Genomic DNA, 25492 nt, shown 5'->3' with positions numbered 1-25492 from the left:
CACGGAGACGTTCTGGTGAATTTACTGAGGAATTAGTGAAGGTGAAACAATACAAAAAGAATGCCATAGTAAGTTAATAATACTATCACAGACACTCGTAAACCTGTTAGCATATTAGCTAATGCTAACCACGCTAGCTTCATTACATTACGATATGTAAAAATATGCATAAAAACACTCCTACAGATATCACACGTGCGACGGTTTAGTAAGCAAGAATTGTTTTAGTTATATTGTAAAATTTACACCCGTTGCTTGGGGTGATGAATGAAGAATCCTTTCGAGCAGAAACGCTATGGACGGTTTTACTTCCAGTTTTAAGCAGAAACAGAAAGTACATTTTCAACCGGCACCACCTGCAGTCTCGTCCAAAAGATGGCGCCGTACGACAAACAACAACACACCTTTTCAGTGTCTCTGTCTGTGTTTTATGAATACAAAACATTATGTGTCAGAATAATTGTATCTAAGTTATCACAAAACTTTGTGTTGCCATGAGTTCCCCGGCGAGAGGACAAAAGCTGCCTTTGATCCTACCAAGCAAAAGGCTTGAAAAAACTCCACTGTGTAGGTTGGGGAGCTACATGAGGGTGTCGGTTTCTTTGATGTATTGTAATCCACAGGAAGATTTTGTCTTGACTCGAGATCTACAAAGCCTGACACCCCTACAGGCACCTTTTCTTTGAACTGTTTTGTGACCAAAGGCAGCGACTGTTTACGACCCCCTTCCTTTAGAAACAGCTGTTGCCATGTAATCAGGGAAAGTCCAAATACCAGAGGAGGTGTACAATATTTCGTCAGAGTGTGGTGGGACACTGTGCAAGAGTACAGCCCAGACGTTTCTCCTCAATTGAGCCAAATTGAATTCTGTCTCTGTTTAACTCCTTGCTTCTTGTCTTGTTTAATAGACGTCATCAGTGTTTGAACTTGACATTATGGCTGTTTGCGTAGAAAAATCCATACATTTTATGAGCCGCAGGGATTTTAAAACTCTCAGACATTTGGGTGCAAACATTGAAAAAGAAAAATCAACACGAGTCGCCTGTAGCAAACTCACATGGCTGCGGTAATTGTGACCCCAGGATGCAGAGACAGGAGGGCGACGTGCAGGTAAAAACAAGTATGTACTGATTGCAGAACACGTGACACCTGAGGTGACAGATGGTCACACAACCAATCACGTCACAACTTGAAAATGTCCAACAACAGGAGATGGTGGAGAAACATCTCACACCTGGAAATCACTATGGATCCAAACATCTCTTGTAAACACACAAAGTCCATTTGATTTGGTCTAAAAGTGTCTTTGTGAAAATTTTCAATACTTGGAAGTCTTTCTAATCTTTAAAAATGTAGCAGGTAAAGCAACAGCCTTTTATTCCGCAGCATGCTGCAATGCTTCAAGCACGAGAGGCGATCATCAATCTTGACAAAGTCGTACTGGTCAAAGCCCGAGCAGCTGGGGAAAAAAAAAAAAACGCTGGTCCTGCTGCTGCCTCAGCACTTCTGCCTCTTCCACTCTTTCCAGAGCAACGTTTTATTTACCAACTTGCGCTCCGTTTGACCCGTTTGACACCTTCCGGAACAGCGTCCGTCAAAACCGTGGTCGCGTTGCAAGACTTGTGTGTTCTATGTGGGACGACAGGGTTGCACAACACTGTTGGTGAAGATGACTCCTCACTTTCATCACTCGAGGGGGAGCCTGGAGGAGACTCGGGCGAAGCGGCTGCAGGGAGGGAATGTGTGTGTGTGTGTGTGTGTGTGTGTGTGTGTGTGTGTGTGTGTGTGTGTGTGTGTGTGTGTGTGTGTTCAGTGGCATTACAGGCTACAAACACACAGTCAAGTGGTCTCTCAGTGGGGCCCTAAAACCAACACAGGGCGGTCACAGTGTGACGGGTTCATGTGTCTAAGTGTCTATTAGTCATGCAAAACTATTTCAGTTGTCTAGCGAGTCAATTTCAACAAATTTTGTGCATTTTCCTCTGGGGATCAATAAAGTTAACCTGAGTCCAATAGAATTTATTATTGATTATTAATACTTTGTGTTTATATGTATTATTATGTACTGTTTTGATGCTATTGTTTGATTACATTTTCCCCTAGGGATCAATACAGTTAACCTCAGTCCGATACTAATACATTTTTTACAATGTATTATTGATTATTATTACTTTGTGTTTATATTTATTATTCTGTACTGTTATGGTGCTATTATTTGATTAAAGTTAATTCCTACATTATAAATAACACATTAAAGCAGCATTAAGTAAATGGTCAACCTTCATAACTTTTGGGGATGACGGCCGGAGGGGGTCAATGGCACTTGGCCACTTTGAGGAAAACTACAAAAAACTACAAATGTGCTGACTTGCTTTACGACATAGGTCACTCCCCCTTTCCCCATTTAAAAAGAGCGCCAGAAAACGAAAAGAAGAAGAAAAGCGCCTACGTGCAATTGCTGCTATCGTGGCAGAAGCCGCAAAACATCCAAAGAAACGAAAAGTTTTGCCTGAGGATCCAAAACAAAAGAAAAATGGAGCTTACACGGATAAAAGGACAGTCAGGATCAACATTGTCCCGGCTTTCACTCGCTGGCGTGAGCTCAAAGACGAGGAATTTCAGACCGACGCACTGGCACTTGGCGACTTTGAAGAAAACTACAAAAAACTACAAATGTACTGACTTGCTTTACGGCACAGGTCACTCCCCCTTTCCCCATTCCTTAAAAAGACTGAAGTCGATGCGAGCGCCAGAAAACGAAAAGAAGAAGAAGAACGCCTACGTGCAATTGCAGCTATCGTGGCAGAAGCTGCAAACCATCCAAAGAAACGAAAAGTTTAGCCCGAGGATACCAAAAAAGAAAAACGGAGCTTACCCAGATAAAGGGACAGTCAGGATCAACATTGTCCCGGCTTCCACTCGCTGGCGTGAGCTCAAAGACAAGGAATTTCAGACCGACGCACTGGCACTTGGCCACTTTGAGGAAAACTACAACAAACTACAAATGTGCTGACTTGCTTTACGGCATAGGTCACTCCCCCTTTCCCCATTCCTTAAAAAGACGGAGGTCGATGCGAGCGCCAGAAAATGAAAAGAAGAAGAAGAACGCCTACGTGCAATTGCTGCTATCGTGGCAGAAGCTGCAAAACATCCAAAGAAACGAAAAGTTTTGCCTGAGGATACAAAAAAAAGAAAAATGGAGCTTATCCGGATAAAAGGACAGTCAGGATCAACATTGTCCCGTCTTTCACTCGCTGGCGAGAGCTCAAAGACGAGGAATTTCAGACCGACGCACTGGCACTTGGCCACTTTGAGGAAAACAACAAAAAACTACAAATGTGCTGACTTGCTTTACGGCATAGGTCACTCCCCCTTTCCCCATTCCTTAAAAAGACTGAAGTCGATGCGAGCGCCAGAAAACGAAAAGAAGAAGAAGAACGCCTACGTGCAATTGCAGCTATCGTGGCAGAAGCTGCAAACCATCCAAAGAAACGAAAAGTTTTGCCCGAGGATACCAAAAAAGAAAAACGGAGCTTACCCAGATAAAGGGACAGTCAGGATCAACATTGTCCCGGCTTCCACTCGCTGGCGTGAGCTCAAAGACAAGGAATTTCAGACCGACGCACTGGCACTTGGCCACTTTGAGGAAAACTACAACAAACTACAAATGTGCTGACTTGCTTTACGGCATAGGTCACTCTCCCTTTCCCCATTCCTTAAAAAGACGGAAGTCGATGCGAGCGCCAGAAAATGAAAAGAAGAAGAAGAACGCCTACGTGCAATTGCTGCTATCGTGGCAGAAGCTGCAAAACATCCAAAGAAACGAAAAGTTTTGCCTGAGGATACAAAAAAAAGAAAAATGGAGCTTATCCGGATAAAAGGACAGTCAGGATCAACATTGTCCCGTCTTTCACTCGCTGGCGAGAGCTCAAAGACGAGGAATTTCAGACCGACGCACTGGCACTTGGCCACTTTGAGGAAAACAACAAAAAACTACAAATGTGCTGACTTGCTTTACGGCATAGGCCACTTCCCCTTTCCCTATTCCTTAAAAAGACGGAAGAACGCCAGGAAACGAAAAGAAGAACGCCTACGTGCAATTGCTGCTATCGTGGCAGAAGCTGCAAACCATCCAAAGAAACGAAAAGTTTTGCCTGAGGATGCCAAAAAAGAAAAATGGAGGATAGTCATGATCAACATTGTCCCGGCTTTCGCTCGCTGGCGTGAGCTCAAAGATGAGGAATTTCAGACCGACGCTGACTTGTGATGCTCAAATCAAAATGCTAATGCTAATGTTAGCTATTGGAAATGTGCGTGACAGTTCCTTTGAAAAAACTCTCTTCGGTCTTTCTTTGCTTGGGACCCGCATCCGCCCCGATACATTCTTGCTAGCAGCGTCATGTCTGTAGAACAATCCAAGATCATTTCTTGGTAGCGTCTGCTATTTAACGTCAGCGTAGCCATTAGAGACAAGAATATTTGTGACGATATTAAATCACGTCAGTGTGACGCTACATGCGCTAGGCATCATGGGAAATGTGGTCTTCTTCTGGCAAAACACTACCGCTTTGGTCCACTGGCGCCGCCAAAAGCAACTGTGAAAAGGGAGCGTGATCAGCGTGCTTGTCGGAGGAAAAGGTCACCGCCTCTGTCCATGGTGCTGAAAATAGAGCGCCATCAGACGGGGGCGTGGCATGTGCTGACGGCGAGACACAGCTGGCGGATGATTACATTGGACAGGTATCGCTCAGACTGTAAGCGTGCAGTGGAGTCCTATCATACCTCACCTGGCCTGAGGGTTAGGACAGGTGCACTCAGGTGAACATGGCGTGTGAAGTGATGGTGGGAATGTCAGTCAATGTTTGAGTGACAGTTCATCAGCGTGAACAAACGACTGCTGGCTGCAAATGTACTTCATCACTCGGACTCCACACTGCATCCATCACTGGCTCGCTTAGCAAGATAAGTCTTGCTGTAACGAGAGTGTGTGTGTGTGTGTGTGTGTGTGTATGCACAATGGACGGGTGGGGGTTGCTTTGTTATTGTAATTATTCATAGCATGGCATCGTTCCCTGGGAGTATTTGTAAGTGTTGACAGTAAACACCGACTTCAGAGTGTGGACATCAGAGTTGTAATGTACTACTTTATCAATGTACTACTTTATCAATGTACTTCTTTATCAATGTACGTCTTTATCAATGTGTTTCTTTATCAATATACTACTTTATCAATGTACTACTTTATCAATGTACTTCTTTATCAATGTACGTCTTTATCAATGTATTTCTTTATCAATATACTACTTTTGAAACGACGGGGTCGCATAGTGATGCGGATGTGGTTCTCCCTAGGATGCAGACGGCTTCGGACACAGCTTGCAGGTAGGAAAATGATTTATTGAAAATATAAATCGTACGGGGATCAAACAAAAGACGTGCAAATAGCAAAAGGCAAAACAAAAGGACTAGCGTGGGAGCTAGCAGGAAAAAATAGCATAGCGTGAAAAGCTAGCAGAATCAAAGTAGTCGTTAACAGTTGTATGGGAACAAACTACGAAGCCAGACAGAGTGAGGCCAGAGCAAAGACTAAATAGCCCTCTGATTAGCGCCCGGGCAACAAGTGCGTGTCCCGAACACTAACCAGAGGCAGGTGCGCACAATCTGCCGTCATGGCAACAGAAACAAACTAAACTCAAGGTGCTGAAAACACGTGACACAAACATAAACAAACTCTGATCCGGGCAGCGGATCGTAACAACTTTATCAATGTACTTCTTTATCAATGTACTTCTTTATTAATGTACTACTTTATCAATGTACTTCTTTATAAATGTACTTCTTTATCAATGTATTTCTTTATCAATATACTACTTTATCAATGTACTTCTTTATCAATGTACTACTTCTTTATCAATGTACTTCTTCATCAATGTACTACTTTATCAATGTACTTCTTTATCAATGTATTTCTTTATCAATATACTACTTAATCAATGTACTTCTTTATCAATGTACTACTTCTTTATCAATGTACTTCTTCATCAATGTACTACTTTATCAATGTACTTCTTTATCAATGTACTACTTTATCAATGTACTTCTTTATCAATGTATTTCTTTATCAATATACTACTTTATCAATGTACTTCTTTATCAATGTACTACTTCTTTATCAATGTACTTCTTTATCAATGTACTTCTTTATCAATGTATTTCTTTATCAATATACTACTTTATCAATGTACTTCTTTATCAATGTACTACTTTATCAATGTACTTCTTTATCAATGTACTTCTTTATCAATGTATTTCTTTATCAATATACTACTTTATCAATGTACTTCTTTAACAATGTACTACTTCTTTATCAATGTACTTCTTCATCAATGTACTACTTTATCAATGTACTTCTTTATCAATGTACTACTTTATCAATGTACTTCTTTATCAATGTATTTCTTTATCAATATACTACTTTATCAATGTACTTCTTTATCAATGTACTACTTCTTTATCAATGTACTTCTTTATCAATGTACTTCTTCATCAATGTACTACTTTATCAATGTACTACTTTATCAATGTACTTCTTTATCAATGTATTTCTTTATCAAAATACTACTTTATCAATGTACTTCTTTATCAATGTACTACTTCTTTATCAATGTACTTCTTCATCAATGTACTACTTTATCAATGTACTTCTTTATCAATGTACTACTTTATCAATGTACTTCTTTATCAATGTATTTCTTTATCAATATACTACTTTATCAATGTACTTCTTTATCAATGTACTACTTCTTTATCAATGTACTTCTTTATCAATGTACTTCTTCATCAATGTACTACTTTATCAATGTACTTCTTTATCAATGTACTACTTCTTTATCAATGTCATTCTTTATCAATGTACTTCTTTATCAATGTACTACTTTATCAATATACTACTTTATCAATGTACTACTTTATCAATGTACTTCTTTATCAATGTACTACTTTATCAATATACTACTTTATCAATGTACTACTTTATCAATGTACTTCTTTTTCAATGTACTACTTCTTTATCAATGTACTTATTTATCAATGTACTTCTTTATCAATGTACTTCTTCATCAACGCACTACTTTATCAATGTACTTCTTTATCAATGTACTACTTTATTAATGTACTACTTTATCAATGTACTTCTTCATCAATGTACTTCTTCATCAATGTACTTCTTTATCATTGTACTACTTTATCAATGTATGTCTTTATCAGTGTACTAATTTATCAATGTACTACTTTATCAATGTACTACTTTATTAATGTACTACTTTATCAATGTACTTCTTTATCAATGTACTTCTTCATCAATGTACTACTTTATCAATGTATGTCTTTATCAGTGTACTACTTCATCAATGTACTTCTTTATCAATGTACTACTTTATCAATGTACATATTTATCATTGTACTACTTTATCAATGTACTTCTTCATCAATGTACTTCTTCATCAATGTACTTCTTTATCATTGTACTACTTTATCAATGTATGTCTTTATCAGTGTACTACTTTATCAATGTACTACTTTATCAATGTACTACTTTATTAATGTACTACTTTATCAATGTACTTCTTTATCAATGTACTTCTTTATCATTGTACGTCTTTATCATTGTACTTCTTCATCATTGTACTTCTTCATCAATGTACTTCTTTATCAAGGTACTTCTTTATCAATGTACTTATTCATCAATGTACTTCTTCATCAATGTACTTCTTCATCAATGTACTTCTTTATCAATGTACTTCTTCATCAATATACTTCTTTATCAATGTACTACTTCATCAATGTACTACTTTATCATTGTACGTCTTTATCAATATACTACTTTATCAATGTACTTATTTATCAATGTACTACTTTATCAATATACTACTTTATCAATGTACTACTTCTTCATCAATGTACTTCTTCATCAATGTACTTCTTTATCATTGTACGTCTTTATCATTGTACTTCTTCATCATTGTACTTCTTCATCAATGTACTTCATCAATGTACTTCTTTATCAAGGTACTTCTTTATCAATGTACTTATTCATCAATGTACTTCTTCATCAATGTACTTCTTCATCAATGTACTTCTTTATCAATGTACTTCTTTATTAATGTACTACTTTATCAATGTACTTCTTTATAAATGTACTTCTTTATCAATGTATTTCTTTATCAATATACTACTTTATCAATGTACTTCTTTATCAATGTACTACTTCTTTATCAATGTACTTCTTCATCAATGTACTACTTTATCAATGTACTTCTTTATCAATGTATTTCTTTATCAATATACTACTTAATCAATGTACTTCTTTATCAATGTACTACTTCTTTATCAATGTACTTCTTCATCAATGTACTACTTTATCAATGTACTTCTTTATCAATGTACTACTTTATCAATGTACTTCTTTATCAATGTATTTCTTTATCAATATACTACTTTATCAATGTACTTCTTTATCAATGTACTACTTCTTTATCAATGTACTTCTTTATCAATGTACTTCTTTATCAATATACTACTTTATCAATGTACTTCTTTATCAATGTACTACTTTATCAATGTACTTCTTTATCAATGTACTTCTTTATCAATGTATTTCTTTATCAATATACTACTTTATCAATGTACTTCTTTAACAATGTACTACTTCTTTATCAATGTACTTCTTCATCAATGTACTACTTTATCAATGTACTTCTTTATCAATGTACTACTTTATCAATGTACTTCTTTATCAATGTATTTCTTTATCAATATACTACTTTATCAATGTACTTCTTTATCAATGTACTACTTCTTTATCAATGTACTTCTTTATCAATGTACTTCTTCATCAATGTACTACTTTATCAATGTACTACTTTATCAATGTACTTCTTTATCAATGTATTTCTTTATCAAAATACTACTTTATCAATGTACTTCTTTATCAATGTACTACTTCTTTATCAATGTACTTCTTCATCAATGTACTACTTTATCAATGTACTTCTTTATCAATGTACTACTTTATCAATGTACTTCTTTATCAATGTATTTCTTTATCAATATACTACTTTATCAATGTACTTCTTTATCAATGTACTACTTCTTTATCAATGTACTTCTTTATCAATGTACTTCTTCATCAATGTACTACTTTATCAATGTACTTCTTTATCAATGTACTACTTCTTTATCAATGTACTTCTTTATCAATGTACTTCTTTATCAATGTACTACTTTATCAATATACTACTTTATCAATGTACTACTTTATCAATGTACTTCTTTATCAATGTACTACTTTATCAATATACTACTTTATCAATGTACTACTTTATCAATGTACTTCTTTTTCAATGTACTACTTCTTTATCAATGTACTTATTTATCAATGTACTTCTTTATCAATGTACTTCTTCATCAACGCACTACTTTATCAATGTACTTCTTTATCAATGTACTACTTTATTAATGTACTACTTTATCAATGTACTTCTTCATCAATGTACTTCTTCATCAATGTACTTCTTTATCATTGTACTACTTTATCAATGTATGTCTTTATCAGTGTACTAATTTATCAATGTACTACTTTATCAATGTACTACTTTATTAATGTACTACTTTATCAATGTACTTCTTTATCAATGTACTTCTTCATCAATGTACTACTTTATCAATGTATGTCTTTATCAGTGTACTACTTCATCAATGTACTTCTTTATCAATGTACTACTTTATCAATGTACATATTTATCATTGTACTACTTTATCAATGTACTTCTTCATCAATGTACTTCTTCATCAATGTACTTCTTTATCATTGTACTACTTTATCAATGTATGTCTTTATCAGTGTACTACTTTATCAATGTACTACTTTATCAATGTACTACTTTATTAATGTACTACTTTATCAATGTACTTCTTTATCAATGTACTTCTTTATCATTGTACGTCTTTATCATTGTACTTCTTCATCATTGTACTTCTTCATCAATGTACTTCTTTATCAAGGTACTTCTTTATCAATGTACTTATTCATCAATGTACTTCTTCATCAATGTACTTCTTCATCAATGTACTTCTTTATCAATGTACTTCTTCATCAATATACTTCTTTATCAATGTACTACTTCATCAATGTACTACTTTATCATTGTACGTCTTTATCAATATACTACTTTATCAATGTACTTATTTATCAATGTACTACTTTATCAATATACTACTTTATCAATGTACTACTTCTTCATCAATGTACTTCTTCATCAATGTACTTCTTTATCATTGTACGTCTTTATCATTGTACTTCTTCATCATTGTACTTCTTCATCAATGTACTTCATCAATGTACTTCTTTATCAAGGTACTTCTTTATCAATGTACTTATTCATCAATGTACTTCTTCATCAATGTACTTCTTCATCAATGTACTTCTTTATCAATGTACTTCTTCATCAATGTACTACTTTATCAATATACTACTTTATCAATGTATTTCTTTATCAATGTACTACTTTATCAATATACTACTTTATCAATGTACTTATTTATCAATGTACTACTTTATCAATATACTACTTTATCAATGTACTTCTTTATCAATGTACTTCTTAATCAATGTACTTCTTCATCAATGTACTTCTTCATCAATGTACTTCTTTATCAATGTATTTCTTTATCAATATACTACTTTATCAATGTACTTCTTTAACAATGTACTACTTCTTTATCAATGTACTTCTTCATCAATGTACTACTTTATCAATGTACTTCTTTATCAATGTACTACTTTATCAATGTACTTCTTTATCAATGTATTTCTTTATCAATATACTACTTTATCAATGTACTTCTTTATCAATGTACTACTTCTTTATCAATGTACTTCTTTATCAATGTACTTCTTCATCAATGTACTACTTTATCAATGTACTACTTTATCAATGTACTTCTTTATCAATGTATTTCTTTATCAAAATACTACTTTATCAATGTACTTCTTTATCAATGTACTACTTCTTTATCAATGTACTTCTTCATCAATGTACTACTTTATCAATGTACTTCTTTATCAATGTACTACTTTATCAATGTACTTCTTTATCAATGTATTTCTTTATCAATATACTACTTTATCAATGTACTTCTTTATCAATGTACTACTTCTTTATCAATGTACTTCTTTATCAATGTACTTCTTCATCAATGTACTACTTTATCAATGTACTTCTTTATCAATGTACTACTTCTTTATCAATGTCATTCTTTATCAATGTACTTCTTTATCAATGTACTACTTTATCAATATACTACTTTATCAATGTACTACTTTATCAATGTACTTCTTTATCAATGTACTACTTTATCAATATACTACTTTATCAATGTACTACTTTATCAATGTACTTCTTTTTCAATGTACTACTTCTTTATCAATGTACTTATTTATCAATGTACTTCTTTATCAATGTACTTCTTCATCAATGTACTACTTTATCAATGTACTTCTTTATCAATGTACTACTTTATTAATGTACTACTTTATCAATGTACTTCTTCATCAATGTACTTCTTCATCAATGTACTTCTTTATCATTGTACTACTTTATCAATGTATGTCTTTATCAGTGTACTAATTTATCAATGTACTACTTTATCAATGTACTACTTTATTAATGTACTACTTTATCAATGTACTTCTTTCTCAATGTACTTCTTCATCAATGTACTACTTTATCAATGTATGTCTTTATCAGTGTACTACTTCATCAATGTACTTCTTTATCAATGTACTACTTTATCAATGTACATATTTATCATTGTACTACTTTATCAATGTACTTCTTCATCAATGTACTTCTTCATCAATGTACTTCTTTATCATTGTACTACTTTATCAATGTATGTCTTTATCAGTGTACTACTTTATCAATGTACTACTTTATCAATGTACTACTTTATTAATGTACTACTTTATCAATGTACTTCTTTATCAATGTACTTCTTTATCATTGTACGTCTTTATCATTGTACTTCTTCATCATTGTACTTCTTCATCAATGTACTTCTTTATCAAGGTACTTCTTTATCAATGTACTTATTCATCAATGTACTTCTTCATCAATGTACTTCTTCATCAATGTACTTCTTTATCAATGTACTTCTTCATCAATATACTTCTTTATCAATGTACTACTTCATCAATGTACTACTTTATCATTGTACGTCTTTATCAATATACTACTTTATCAATGTACTTATTTATCAATGTACTACTTTATCAATATACTACTTTATCAATGTACTACTTCTTCATCAATGTACTTCTTCATCAATGTACTTCTTTATCATTGTACGTCTTCATCATTGTACTTCTTCATCAATGTACTTCATCAATGTACTTCTTTATCAATGTACTTCTTCATCAATGTACTTCTTCATCAATGTACTTCTTTATCAATGTACTTCTTCATCAATGTACTACTTTATCAATATACTACTTTATCAATGTACTTATTTATCAATGTACTACTTTATCAATATACTACTTTATCAATGTACTTATTTATCAATGTACTACTTTATCAATATACTACTTTATCAATGTACTTCTTTATCAATGTACTTCTTAATCAATGTACTTCTTCATCAATGTACTTCTTCATCAATGTACTTCTTTATCAATGTACTACTTCATCAATGTACTTCTTTATCAATGTACTTCTTCATGAATGTACTACTTTATCAATATACTACTTTATCAATGCACTTATTTATCAATGTACTACTTTATCAATGTACTTCTTCATCAATGTACTTCTTCATCAATGTACTTCTTCATCAATGTACTTATTTATCAATGTACTTCTGTATCAATGTACTACTTTATCAATGTACTACGTCATCAATGTACTTCAGTGACAATCTCCAATGTAAATAGTCATGAAAATAAAGAAAAAGCTTGTCCTTTTGACTTATGATTTCAAAAGCTGGTGATATTGTCGGTGAAAGATGGTAACGATCAAATCCAAGCGGCCCCTCTGAGAGCAGCCATAAACTGCAATGTGGCCCTCAGTAAAAAAAAAAGAAAGAAGAGTTTGACACTCCTGGACTACAACATCTTGTAGAGATGAGAGGAAGCCACCTCATGTTTCCGTCTTCTCCCTCCTTCCTGTACGGTGTCCCAACACTTTTGTCCACGTACCCCACCTGCCGCCTCGTTCTGCTAACACCCACAAAGAGCTCTGACACAGAGCAGACCGGGACTTTGCAGGGAGGCACGACCGTCTCTCTTCACTGAAAAACCCAGACCAACAACTCACGGGTGTTGTTGACATCTCCGTGAAATCACACAAGTCTGCGTTCACAGCGGCATCGTCCAGGGTAACACCGCCACTAAAAGGTCTGCGAAGACGTTTATGAAGATGCCTTCATAAGCACATGAGCGTCTGCCAGGGACCAGTCAAACATTTAAATGGCCGCCGGGAGACCTCACCTGGGCGTGCACACCTCCAAACAAGACGGTGATGTTCTACTCCCGCTCCAGGATTCATGTGGAAACACTCACCCCATTGAATAGACTGCAAAGACAAGATATTTAATGTTCCCACTGAGAAACTTTGTTATTATTTGGGCAAATAATCATTAACTTAGAATTTAATGGCAGCAACACATTGCAAAAAAGGCATTTTTACTACTGTGTTACATGGCCTTTCCTTTTAACAACAAGTTGTTCAACAGTCCGGGGTCTCCATTGTGGTATTTTAGGCTTCATAATGCGCCACACATTTGCAATGGGAGACAGGTCCGGACTACAGGCAGGCGAGTCTAGTACCCGCATCGTTTTGCTGAAATAAGCAGGGGCGTCCATGATAACGTTGCTTGGATGGCAACATATGTTGCTGCAAAACCTGTATGTACCTTTCAGCATTAATGGCGCCTTCACAAATGTGTAAGTTACCCATGTCTTGGGCACTAATACACCCCCATACCATCACAGATGCTGGCTTTTACACTTTGCGCCAAGAACAGTCCGGATGGTTTTTTGCACAGTTTCCAAAAACAATATGAAATGTGGACTCGTCAGACCACGGAACACTTTTCCACTTTGCATCAGTCCATCTCAGATGAGCAGCGGGCCCAGCGAAGCCGGCGTCGTTTCTGGGTGTTGTTGATAAATGGCTTTGGCTTTGCATAGTAGAGTTTTTAACTTGCACTTTACAGATGTAGCGACCGACTGCGGTTACTGACAGTGGTTTTCTGAAGTGTTCCTGAGCCCATGTGGTGATATCCTTTACACACCGATGTCGCTTTTTGATGCAGAACCGCCTGAGGGTTCCAAGGTCCGTAATATCATCTGTGATTTCTCCAGATTCTCGGAACCCTTTGATGATATTACGGAGCATAGATGGTGAAATCCCTAAATTCCTTGCAATAGCTGGTTGAGAAATGTTGTTCTTAAACAATTTGCTCACCCATTTGTTGACAAAGTGGTGACCCTCGCCCCGTCCTTGTTTGTGAATGACTGAGCATTTCATGGAAGCTGCTTTTATACCCAATCATGGCACCCACCTGTTCCCAATCAGCCTGTTCACCTGTGGTATGTTCTAAATAAGTGTTTGATGAGCATTCCTCGACTTTCTCAGTCTTTTTTGCCACCTGTGCCAGCTTTTTTGAAACATGTTGCAAATGAGCTAATATTGGCAAAAAATAACAACGTTTCTCAGTTTGAATGTTAAGTATCTTGTCTTTGCAGTCTATTCAATTGAATATAAGTTGAAAAGGATTAGGAAATTATTGTATTCTGTTTTTATTCACCATTTTCACAACGTGACAACTTCACTGGTTTTGGGTTTTGTAGTATTGAGTTTCTTCAAAGAATCCAATAAAACACTCTTAATAGCCTGGATGTGTATTTTACAGCAAATAGTTGAAATAAAGACATGTTTTGTGCTTGCCCTATCTTTCATTATTTTATTCTCTAATAAATACAACATCAAAACATGACTTTCAACATGTGTGCATCATTTGAAGTGAATTAGTGAAGTGAATTATATTTATATAGCGCTTTTTCTCTAGTGACTCAAAGCGCTTTACATAGTGAAACCCAATATCTAAGTTACATTTAAACCAGTGTGGGTGGCACTGGGAGCAGGTGGGTAAAGTGTCTTGCCCAAGGACACAACGGCAGTGACTAGGATGGCGGAAGCGGGGATCGAACCTGGAACCCTCAAGTTGCTGGCACGGCCACTCTACCAATTGAGCTATACCGCCCCAAATAGAATGTTTAGTGTTACTACATTCACACAATAAACTACAGATGTTTACCCATACAGAAATGAAACAACATTAAACATTGCACACAATGAATGGCTCAACACAATTAAACCTAAGGTGTAGCGTTATCGCCCTCTACTGGTCAAATTTAGCACTACATGTTACTCTCAGACAAATAACAACATGACCACGACTACAAAACACATCAAAGGGAGCAATTTCGATACAAAACAAACTAAATATCTTTATGCACAATATCTACTTGCAAAGATTTGACCAAGTTTCGTGATGAAGGTTACACGCTGGGATATCTACCATTGTTCAACTTGGATCAATCAATGTGTCCGTCGCTTAAAAGGTCCTACAGGACACAATGACTCCATTGATTGATTGATTGATTGAAACCTCCATTAGTAGATTGCACAGCACAGCACACCCTCCGCACAACCGACCACCAAATGGCAACATCCCAACAAGCCTTCCAAACTTGTTTCCACGTTAATCAATTCGTGGTAACTTGCTCGGGGCGGAACATTCTAACTTTGTTGTCCAGTCCGATTTTTGTATTTTATTTTCGATCGAATGAGTAGTCTTCTTCTACTCTCCCCACTGCTGCTTCTTTGTGACACATATGCCTCGCTGTTGCCCCTGTGGGGTGGTGGTAGTACTGCACATCTGAGCAACCCCTAGTTTGAATGATTGTGTGAATTTCTACCATTGTTCAACTTGTTGCTGCTTTGATTGATTGATTAATTGAGACTTGTATTAGTAGATTGCACAGTACAGTACATATTCCGCACAATTGACCACTAAATGGCAACACCCCAACAAGTTCCCCAACTTGTTTAAGTCGGGGTCCACGTTAATCGATTCATGGTAATGAATGGTCTGGAACACTGTGTCCGTCACTGAAAAGGTCCAATAGGAAACAATGACTGCATATCATTCACACTTTGATGTCTAGTCGTTGTTAAATGTCCGATTTTCGCAATTTTTTTCAGGGTTGAATGAGTACTGTATTTTCTGACTATAGGGTGCACCGAGTTATAAGACGCAATGCCGATGAGCGGGTCGAGTCAGGTCTATTTTCATACAAAAGGCGCACCGGACTATAGGGCGCATTAAAGGGGTCATATATATATATATTTTTTTCTAAATCCGATAATGGCTTTTTTGCCGATATTGTCCAACTCTTAATCACCCATTCCGACACCAACCGACACCGACACACACAGCCGTGGAACCAACACACTACTATGCCCAACCCCGTTGTGATGCCCCGCTGGACGCACCAAACAATGCAACAAGGCCCTCCAAAATAAATCAACTCAAGCCATGGAAAAAAAAACGCCAACATGGCACTGCCATATCCACCACTGAAGTCACAAAGTGCATCACTCTTTCCGAACATGCCTCAAAACAGCAGCTTGGAACTCGGGACATGCTCTCCCTGAGAGAGCATGAGGAGGCCGAGGCGGGCAGTGTTGGGAGGGCGGGGTTGAGGTGGTGGACAGGGGGTTGCGGGGGGGTGTTGCGTTTGACTAAGGGAGATGACGACAACAGACACCAGGGAGTGTTATGTTCAATTATTTATTATATATATAGTTAACATATATCCATCCATCCATTTTCTACCGCTTATTCCCTTATACTAATAAACTATAGGATGGTGTGTGACAAAATCCAAGAGCGTATGTGTGTGACTATGTGTGTAGATTAGCTGTTGAGTGTTACCGTAGTGGGAGATGTATAATGTTGCGTCCCGGAAGAGTTAGTGCCGCAAGGGGCCCCGGGCATCCGCTCTGCCGTGTCTATGTTGTGCTACGGTGCGGATGCCGATATCAACCGATACCGATATATACAGTCGTGGAATGAACACATTATTATGCCTAATTTTGTTGTGATGCCCCGCTGGATGCATTAAACAATGTAACAAGGTTTTCCAAAATAAATCAACTCAAGTTATGGAAAAAAATGCCAACATGGCACTGCCATATTTATTATTGAAGTCACAAAGTGCCTTATTTTTTTTAACATGCCTCAAAACAGCAGCTTGGAATTTGGGACATCCTCTCCCTGAGAGAGCATGAGGAGGTTGAGGTGGGCGGGGTGGGGGCAGGGGGGGTATATTGTAGCGTCCTGGAAGAGTTAGTGCTGCAAGGGATTCTGGGCATCTGTTCTGCTGTGTTTATGTTGTGTTACGGTGCGGATGCTCTCCCGAAATGTGTTGACATGGGGGGGGGGGGTAGCGAGGGGTGTATATTGTAGCGTCCCAGAAGAGCCAGTGCTGCAAGGGGCTCTGGGCACTTGTTCTGTTGTCGGTGCGGATGTTCTACCGAAATGCATTTGTCATTCCTGTTTGGCGTGGGTTCACAGCGCGGCGCATATCTGTAACAGTGTTAAAGTTGTCTATATGGCCACCCTCAGTGTGACCTGTATGGCTGTTGACCAAGTATGCCCTGCATCCACCTGTGCGTGTCAAAAGCCGTAGATATTATGTGATTATGTAAAAAAATATCACAATAGCCTCATACCACCGCTCTCATGATTTTTCACAGTCAACTCCACGCAATCAAAATTCAAAGATTAATCAAAACAACAGAATATAAATCTGAGATTGAACATTTTTAAAAAAGACACTAAAGGAAACAAACGGTGCACTTTGCAAAGCCACCTCCTGACGTCCACAACACAAAACAAGCATTTCACGGATTTAGATCGCAATTCTTTGGCTACAAACTGTATGATGAAACATGAACTCATCTCTCATTATTCTGCAAAATAAAGATCACACTGCAGACACCGGCTGTCTCCTCTTAGGCCAAACGTGCTTTTAAAGTGGGAACTGCATTTTTTGGGGCAAATTTCTCTATTATTCACAGTCCTTATGCTAAAACGAGAACACGTTTTGCTTTTTTATGCATTCTAAATCGTAAAATAACTCTAACAAAAGTCAGCTAACAATGGCAGCTAATGAGAGTACACTAATGCATCTATAAAACCTCCAAAAAGCACCAACAATACTTAAGTTACATGTCGTGAGCTGAATATTAACAAGTATTAGTGATATTATTATAAGCGCTAAAGCCGAGGAACTACTTTTAGTGGCGCTGTGATCACTAACTAGCTTGACATGTTGAGCTGCTGCATCGCCTCTGACTTGGTAAAAGTTCATTCTAGATTAGAAATCATAGAAGGTTGTGGACATAAACCCACAAGTTGGTCAACTTTGACATCCAACTTAGGGCGAGAAAGACACGAAAAAACACTTTTTTTTACCCTTTGTGGGGATTTTAATGAATTGTTGATGTAAAGGGGAATATATAAACTTTATCTCAGTGAGAGCAGACATTGTACAGTAAGTGATTGTTTTATTACGTTTGTATATCTTGTTTAGCACTTAGCAATACTGCTACATGATGCTTAGTGTTGGACTAAAGCTTGCATCTGTTTAGCACACAGCTTCTAAAACTTGTAGATCATCCTCCTTATATTCAGGCTCGAAAATAGACGTTTCTGGATCGTCATTTGTCGCAGAGTAGTCTTTGTTGTCTCTCATCAAGTCTGCCATGATTAGTAGTCTTGTTGTTGTTGAAGGGAAAGTGAACGTTGTGATGCGTCTGTGAAATTAATACGCCGCCGTATGCTTGAAATTATCAAAATATGTCAATATTACATGTTATTATGAATGTTACTAGATACTACATATATACTTAAAGTGTGAATATAAAACCTCGATGGAGGTTTTTGGACGTTTTTTAGAGCGCTTTATAGGCGGAAAAAAACACTCTCATTTGCTCCATTGTTAGCTGACTTTTGCTAGCTTTTATTTACGATTCAGAATGCATAAAAAAAAGAAGATCACAGATAATCTTGTAGATCATCCTCATACTCAGGATCAAAAATAGAAGTTTCTGGATCCTCATTTTTCCAAAAGTGTTCTTTATTATTGTCTTTGAAAAGTGATTGTTGTGATAAGTATGTAAAATTAATACGCCATTGTATACGTAAAATGATCAAAATATGTAAATATTACATGTTATTATGAATGTTACTAGATACAACATATATACAACCTTGATTGAGGTTTTTGGACGTTTTTTAGAGCGCTTTATAGGCGGAAAAAACAACTTATCATGTTATCATCTTGTAGATCATCCTCCTTATATTCAGGATCAAAAATAGAAGTTTCTGAATCACCATTTTTCACAAAGTGGTCTTTATCGTTGTCTTTGAAAAGTGATTATTGTGATGTGGCTGTAAAGTTAATACGCCATTGTATGCGTAAGATGATGAAAATATGTAAATATTAAATGTTATTTTGAATGTTACTAGATACTACATGAGTGTATATAAAACCTTTTTGGATGTTTTTAGAGCGCTTCATAGGCGGAATTGAGCGACTCTCAATAGCTCAGTTGTTAGCTGACTTTTGCTAGCTTTTATTTACGATTTAGAATGCATAAAAATGAAGTTCACAGATCATCTTGTAGATCATCCTCCTTATATTCAGGATCAAAATAGATGTTTCTGAATCATAATTTTCCCCCAAAGGGGTCTTTATTGTTGTCTGTGAAAAGTGATTGTTGTGATGCGGCCGTGAAATTAATACGCCGCCGTATGCTTAAAATGATCAAAATATGTAAATATGACATGTTATTATGAATGTTACTAGATACTACATATATAAAACCTTGATGGAGGTTTTAGGACGTTTTTTTAGAGCGCTTTATAGGCGGAAAAAGCAACTCTCATTTGCTCCATTGTTAGCTGACTCTGTCTAGCTTTTATTTACGATTTAGAATGCATAAAAAAGAAGATCACAGATCATCTTGTAGATCATCCTCCTTATTTTCAGGATCAAAAATAGAAGTTTCTGAATCATCAGTTTTCCCAAAGTGGTCTTTATTGTCTTTGAAAAGTGAATGTTGTGACGCGGCCGTGAAATGAATACACCGCAGAATGCTTAAAATGATCAAAATATGTAAATATTACATGTTATTATGAATGTTACTAGATACTACATATATACTTACAGTGTGTATATAAAACCTTGACGGAGGTTTTTGGACGTTTTTTAAGAGCGCTTTATAGGCGGAAAAAGCAACTCTCATTTGCTCCATTGTTGGCTGACTTTGTCTAGCTTTTATTTACGATTTACAATGCATAAAGTAGAAGATCACAGATCATCTTGTAGATCATCCTCCTTATGTTCAGGATCAAAAATAGAAGTTTCTGAATCATCATTTTTCCCAAAGTGGTCTTTATTGTTGTCTTTGAAAAGTGATTGTTGTGAAATTAATACGCCGCCGTATACTTAAAATGATCAAAATATGTAAATATTACATGTTATTATGAATGTTACTAGATACTACACGAGTGTATATAAAACCTTTTTGGATGTTTTTAGAGCGCTTCATAGGCGGAATTGAGCGACTCTCAATAGCTCAATTCTTAGCTGACTTTTTCTAGCTTTTATTTATAATTTAGAATGCATAAAATAGAAGATCACAGATCATCTCGTAGATCATCCTCCTTATGTTCAGGATCAAAAATAGAAGTTTCTGAATCATCATTTTTCCCAAAGTGGTCTTTATTGTTGTCTTTGAAAAGTGATTGTTGTGATGCGTATGTAAAATGAATACGCCGCCGTATGCTTAAAATGATCAAAATATGTAAATATGACATGTTATTATGAATGTTACTAGATACTACATATATAAAACCTCGATGGAGGTTTTTGGACGTTTTTTACAGCGCTTTATAGGCGGAAAAAGCAACTTTCATTTGCTCCATTGTTAGCTGACTTTTTCTAGCTTTTATTTATAATTTAGAATGCATAAAAAAAAAGATCACAGATCATCTTGTAGATCATCCTCCTTATATTTAGGATCAAAAATAGAAGTTTCTGAATCATAATTTTTCCCAAAGTAGTCTTTATTGTTGTCTTTGAAAAGTGATTGTTGTGATGCGGCCGTGAAATGAATACACCGCAGAATGCTTAAAATGATCAAAATATGTAAATATTACATGTTATTATGAATGTTACTAGATACTACATATATACTTACAGTGTGTATATAAAACCTTGACGGAGGTTTTTGGACGTTTTTTTAGAGCGCTTTATAGGCGGAAAAAGCAACTCTCATTAGCTCCATTGTTGGCTGACTTTGTCTAGCTTTTATTTACGATTTACAATGCATAAAATAGAAGGTCACAGATCATTTTGTAGATCATCCTCCTTATGTTCAGGATCAAAAATAGAAGTTTCTGAATCATCATTTTTCCCAAAGTGGTCTTTATTGTTGTCTTTGAAAAGTGATTGTTGTGATGCGGCCGTGAAATTAATACGCCGCCATATGCTTAAAATGATCAAAATATGTAAATATTACATGTTATTATGAATGTTACTAGATACTACATATATAATACCTTGATGGAGGTTTTTGGACGTTTTTTTTAGAGCGCTTTATAGGCGGAGAAAGCAACTTTCATTTGCTCCATTGTTAGCTGACTTTTTCTAGCTTTTATTTATAATTTAGAATGCATAAAATAGAAGATCCCAGATCATTTTGTAGATCATCCTCCTTATATTTAGGATCAAAAATAGAAGTTTCTGAATCATAATTTTTCCCAAAGTAGTCTTTATTGTTGTCTTTGAAAAGTGATTGTTGTGAAATTAATACGCCGCCGTATACTTAAAATGATCAAAATGTGTAAATATTACATGTTATTATGAATGTTACTAGATACTACATGAGTGTATATAAAACCTTTTCGGATGTTTTTAGAGTGCTTCATAGGCGGAATTGAGCGACTCTCAATAGCTCAATTGTTAGCTGACTTTTGCTAGATTTTATTTACGATTTAGAATGTATAAAAAAAGAAATACACATGTGTTCTTGTCTTACATAAGGGTTGTGAATGATGGACAAAAATGCAAAAAGTGCAGTTCCACTTTAAAAGGAGTGTGTCAACATTTATCAGACACAAAATTATCTTGTAGGACACAAAGCTGCAGGCTCCCAACAAAACAGTTGTCACATCAACGAGAACTAAGAAGATGAGTCATCTGCAGAAAACAGCCTGCATGTTCCAGGTGCATGGATCTTGTTACCAGGTAAGTTTCGTCATCACACAATCTTCTAAAAAAAAACAAATGTGCAATGCAAACACGTTCCATATGCAACCAAATAAGTGTTGGCATGTTGGAATAAAAAGTACCGAGGAAGTAGTCTTGAGGGGCCACAGAAGCGGTAAAAAATCAGACGTTTAAAAGCTCCTACCTTTACAGGGGAGCTCCGTGTAGCCACCGGCAGCTCCCGGATGGCGCTGCCCGCAGGAGAGGCGCATATCCCGGCTGCGTAGCCCTGCAAAGTCTGCCTGCCGCCGCCCGCTCCGACGCTGCCTCGCCGGGGCCGCTGCTTGATGCCGTCCAGCAGGCGGACGAGGAGGATGTTGGCCGGGAGGTCGTCCACCCCGCAGTCCACCAGGATGCGACACTCCGGGCAGCGCAGTTCGTTCCGGGAGCTGACGATGTTCTCCAGGCAGCGGCGGCAGAAGGTGTGCTGACACGGCAGCACCTTGGCCGTCGTGTCCAGGCGCTCCAGGCACACCGAGCACTCCAGCAGGTCCAGCAGGGACGAAGACTCGTCCATGTCGGCGGCGGACAGGGCGAGCATCTGGGCTTCAGGCTGCGGGGAGACGACGCCGCGGCGGCGGGTTCTTGTGGCGGGGAAATGCACGGCGAGCATAGAACATTCTAGTCCTGACCACGGGCGGCAGGCGGGGGACGCGCTTTCCTCCCGCGGCTCGTCGCCACTGTGCCTGCCCGCTCGCTGTGTCCCTCCCTCCGCGTGCTGCAGCCTGGCTCTCCCGCGGCTCCGCTGGAAGTGCTGAGGTCACACTCTCATCTTCATCCTCGTCATCGTCAGCTTCGTCATCGTCATCGTCATCCGGCCAAACGACACGGATGATATCGGCTTGCATCTAAAATCTCCGATACGAGCAGTCCTGCAGTGTTTACTTGTGTGTGATATCATGTGCGATACAAGTAGTCCTGCAGCGTGTTTACGTGTGTGATATCATGTGCGATACAAGCAGTCCTGCAGTGTTTACTTGTGTGTAATATCATGTGCGATACGAGCAGTCTGGCAGCATGTTTACTTGTGTGTGATATCATGTGCAAAACAAGCAGTCCTGCAGCGTGTTTACTTGTGTGTGATATCATGTGAGATACAAGCAGTCCTGCAGTGTTTACTTGTGTGTGATATCATGTGCGATACAAGCAGTAATGCATCATGTTTACTTGTGTGTAAAATCATGTGCAATACAAGCAGTCCGGCAACGTGTTTACTTGTGTGTGACATCATGTGCGATACAATCAGTCCTGCAGTGTTTACTTGTGTGTGATATCATGTGCAGTACAAGCAGTCTGGCAGCTTGTTTACTTGTGTGTGATATCATGTGCAATACAAGCAGTCTGGCAGCGTGTTTACTTGTGTGTGATTTAATGTGCGATACAAGCAGTCCTGCGGCGTGTTTACTAGTGTGTGATATAATGTGCAATACAAGCAGTCCTGCAGCATGTTTACTTGTGTGTGATATCATGTGCGATACAAGCAGTCTGGCAGCGTGTTTACTTGTGTGTAATATCACGTGCGATACAAGCAGTCCTGCAGTGTTTACTAGTGTGGGATATAATGTGCGATACAAGCAGTCCTGCAGAGTTTTTACTTGTGTGTGACATCATGTGTGATACAAGCAGTCCTGCAGTGTGTTTATTTGTGTGTGATTTCATGTGCGATACAAGCAGTTCAGCAGAGTGTTTACTTGTGTGTGATATCATGTGCGATACAAGCAGTCTTGCAGCGTGTTTACTTGTGTGTGATATCATGTGCGATACAAGCAGTCCTAAAGTGTCTTTACCTGTGTGTGATATCATGAACAATACAAGCACTCCTGCAGGGTGTTTACTTGTGTGTGTGATATCATGTGGGATACAAGCAGTCCTGCAGTGTTTGTATGTGATGTCATGTGTGATACAAGCAGTCCTGCAGTGTGTCTACTTGTGTGTGATATCATGTGTGATACAAGTAGTCCGGCAGCATGTTTACTAGTGTGTGATATCATGTGCGAGCGATACAAGCAGTCCTGCAGCATGTTTACTTGTGTGTGATATCATGTGCGATACAAGCAGTCTGGCAGCATGTTTACTTGTGTGTGATATCATGTGCGATACAAGCAGTCCTGCAGCGTGTTTACTTGTGTGTGATATTATGTGCGATTCAAGCAGTCCTGCGTCATGTTTACTTGTGTATGATATCATGTGCAATACAAGCAGTCATGCATCATGTTTACTTGTGTGTGATATCATGTGTGATACAAGCAGTCAGGCAGCGTGTTTACTTGTGTGTGACATCATGTGCGATACAAGCAGTCCTGCAGTGTTTACTTGTGTGTTATATCATGTGCGGCACAAGCAGTCTGGCAGCGTGTTTACTTGTGTGTGATATCATGTGCGAAACAAGCAGTCCTGCAGCGTGTTTACTTGTGTGTGACATCATGTGCGATACAAGCAGTCCTGCAGCGTGTTTACTTGTGTGTGATATCATGTGCGATACAAGCTGTCCTGCAGCGTGTTTACTTGTGTGTGACATCATGTGCGATACAAGCAGTCCTGCAGCGTGTTTACTTGTGTGTGATATCATGTGAGATACAAGCAGTCCTTCAGCGTGTTTACTTGTGTGTGATATCATGTGAGATACAAGCAGTTCGGCAGCGTGTTTACCTGTGTGTGTGATATTATGTGCGATACAAGCAGTTAACATCTAAATGTCTTACAATAAGCACACAACAACTTTTATAGTGACTAGACTATAGGCTACTAGGAGCTAGCAGCTACACAACAGATAAGCAAACACCACCTTTGTCAATAAAAACAAGTATCAACTAATTATAGTTGCCATTTGCTTGCACATACAAAATCTCCAAGGCAGAAGCATATGAGAAAGTATCAAGTAACAAACGTATCCGCATCATTCAACTTTGAAATGAGAGTGAAACACTAAACTAGTTAAATGATTGTGACCACTAGGTGTCTCCAAAAAAAACAACATCATTTTTAATTTCATTAAAGGTAGCATAAGTCCATTCCAGACGATAC

The 25492-nt window shown here is 37.3% G+C and overlaps 1 protein-coding gene across 1 annotated transcript in view; it reads right to left on the bottom strand.

The window, feature by feature from the left end:
* The window catches only part of LOC133613876 (E3 ubiquitin-protein ligase SH3RF3-like), a 325501-nt gene extending 302265 nt beyond the window's left edge, over positions 1-23236 (bottom strand). Inside the window, exon 1 of the mRNA XM_061971746.2 lies at positions 22614-23236. Coding sequence (XP_061827730.1) covers positions 22614-23081 — 468 coding nt within the window. The 5' untranslated portion in view covers positions 23082-23236. The remainder of the gene's footprint in view (positions 1-22613) is intronic.
* Positions 23237-25492: the final 2256 nt, after the last annotated feature.

The sequence above is a fragment of the Nerophis lumbriciformis genome, linkage group LG13, assembly GCF_033978685.3.
Source record: "Nerophis lumbriciformis linkage group LG13, RoL_Nlum_v2.1, whole genome shotgun sequence".
Taxonomy (NCBI): domain Eukaryota; kingdom Metazoa; phylum Chordata; class Actinopteri; order Syngnathiformes; family Syngnathidae; genus Nerophis; species Nerophis lumbriciformis.
This window is presented reverse-complemented; position numbering and strand designations above follow the sequence as displayed.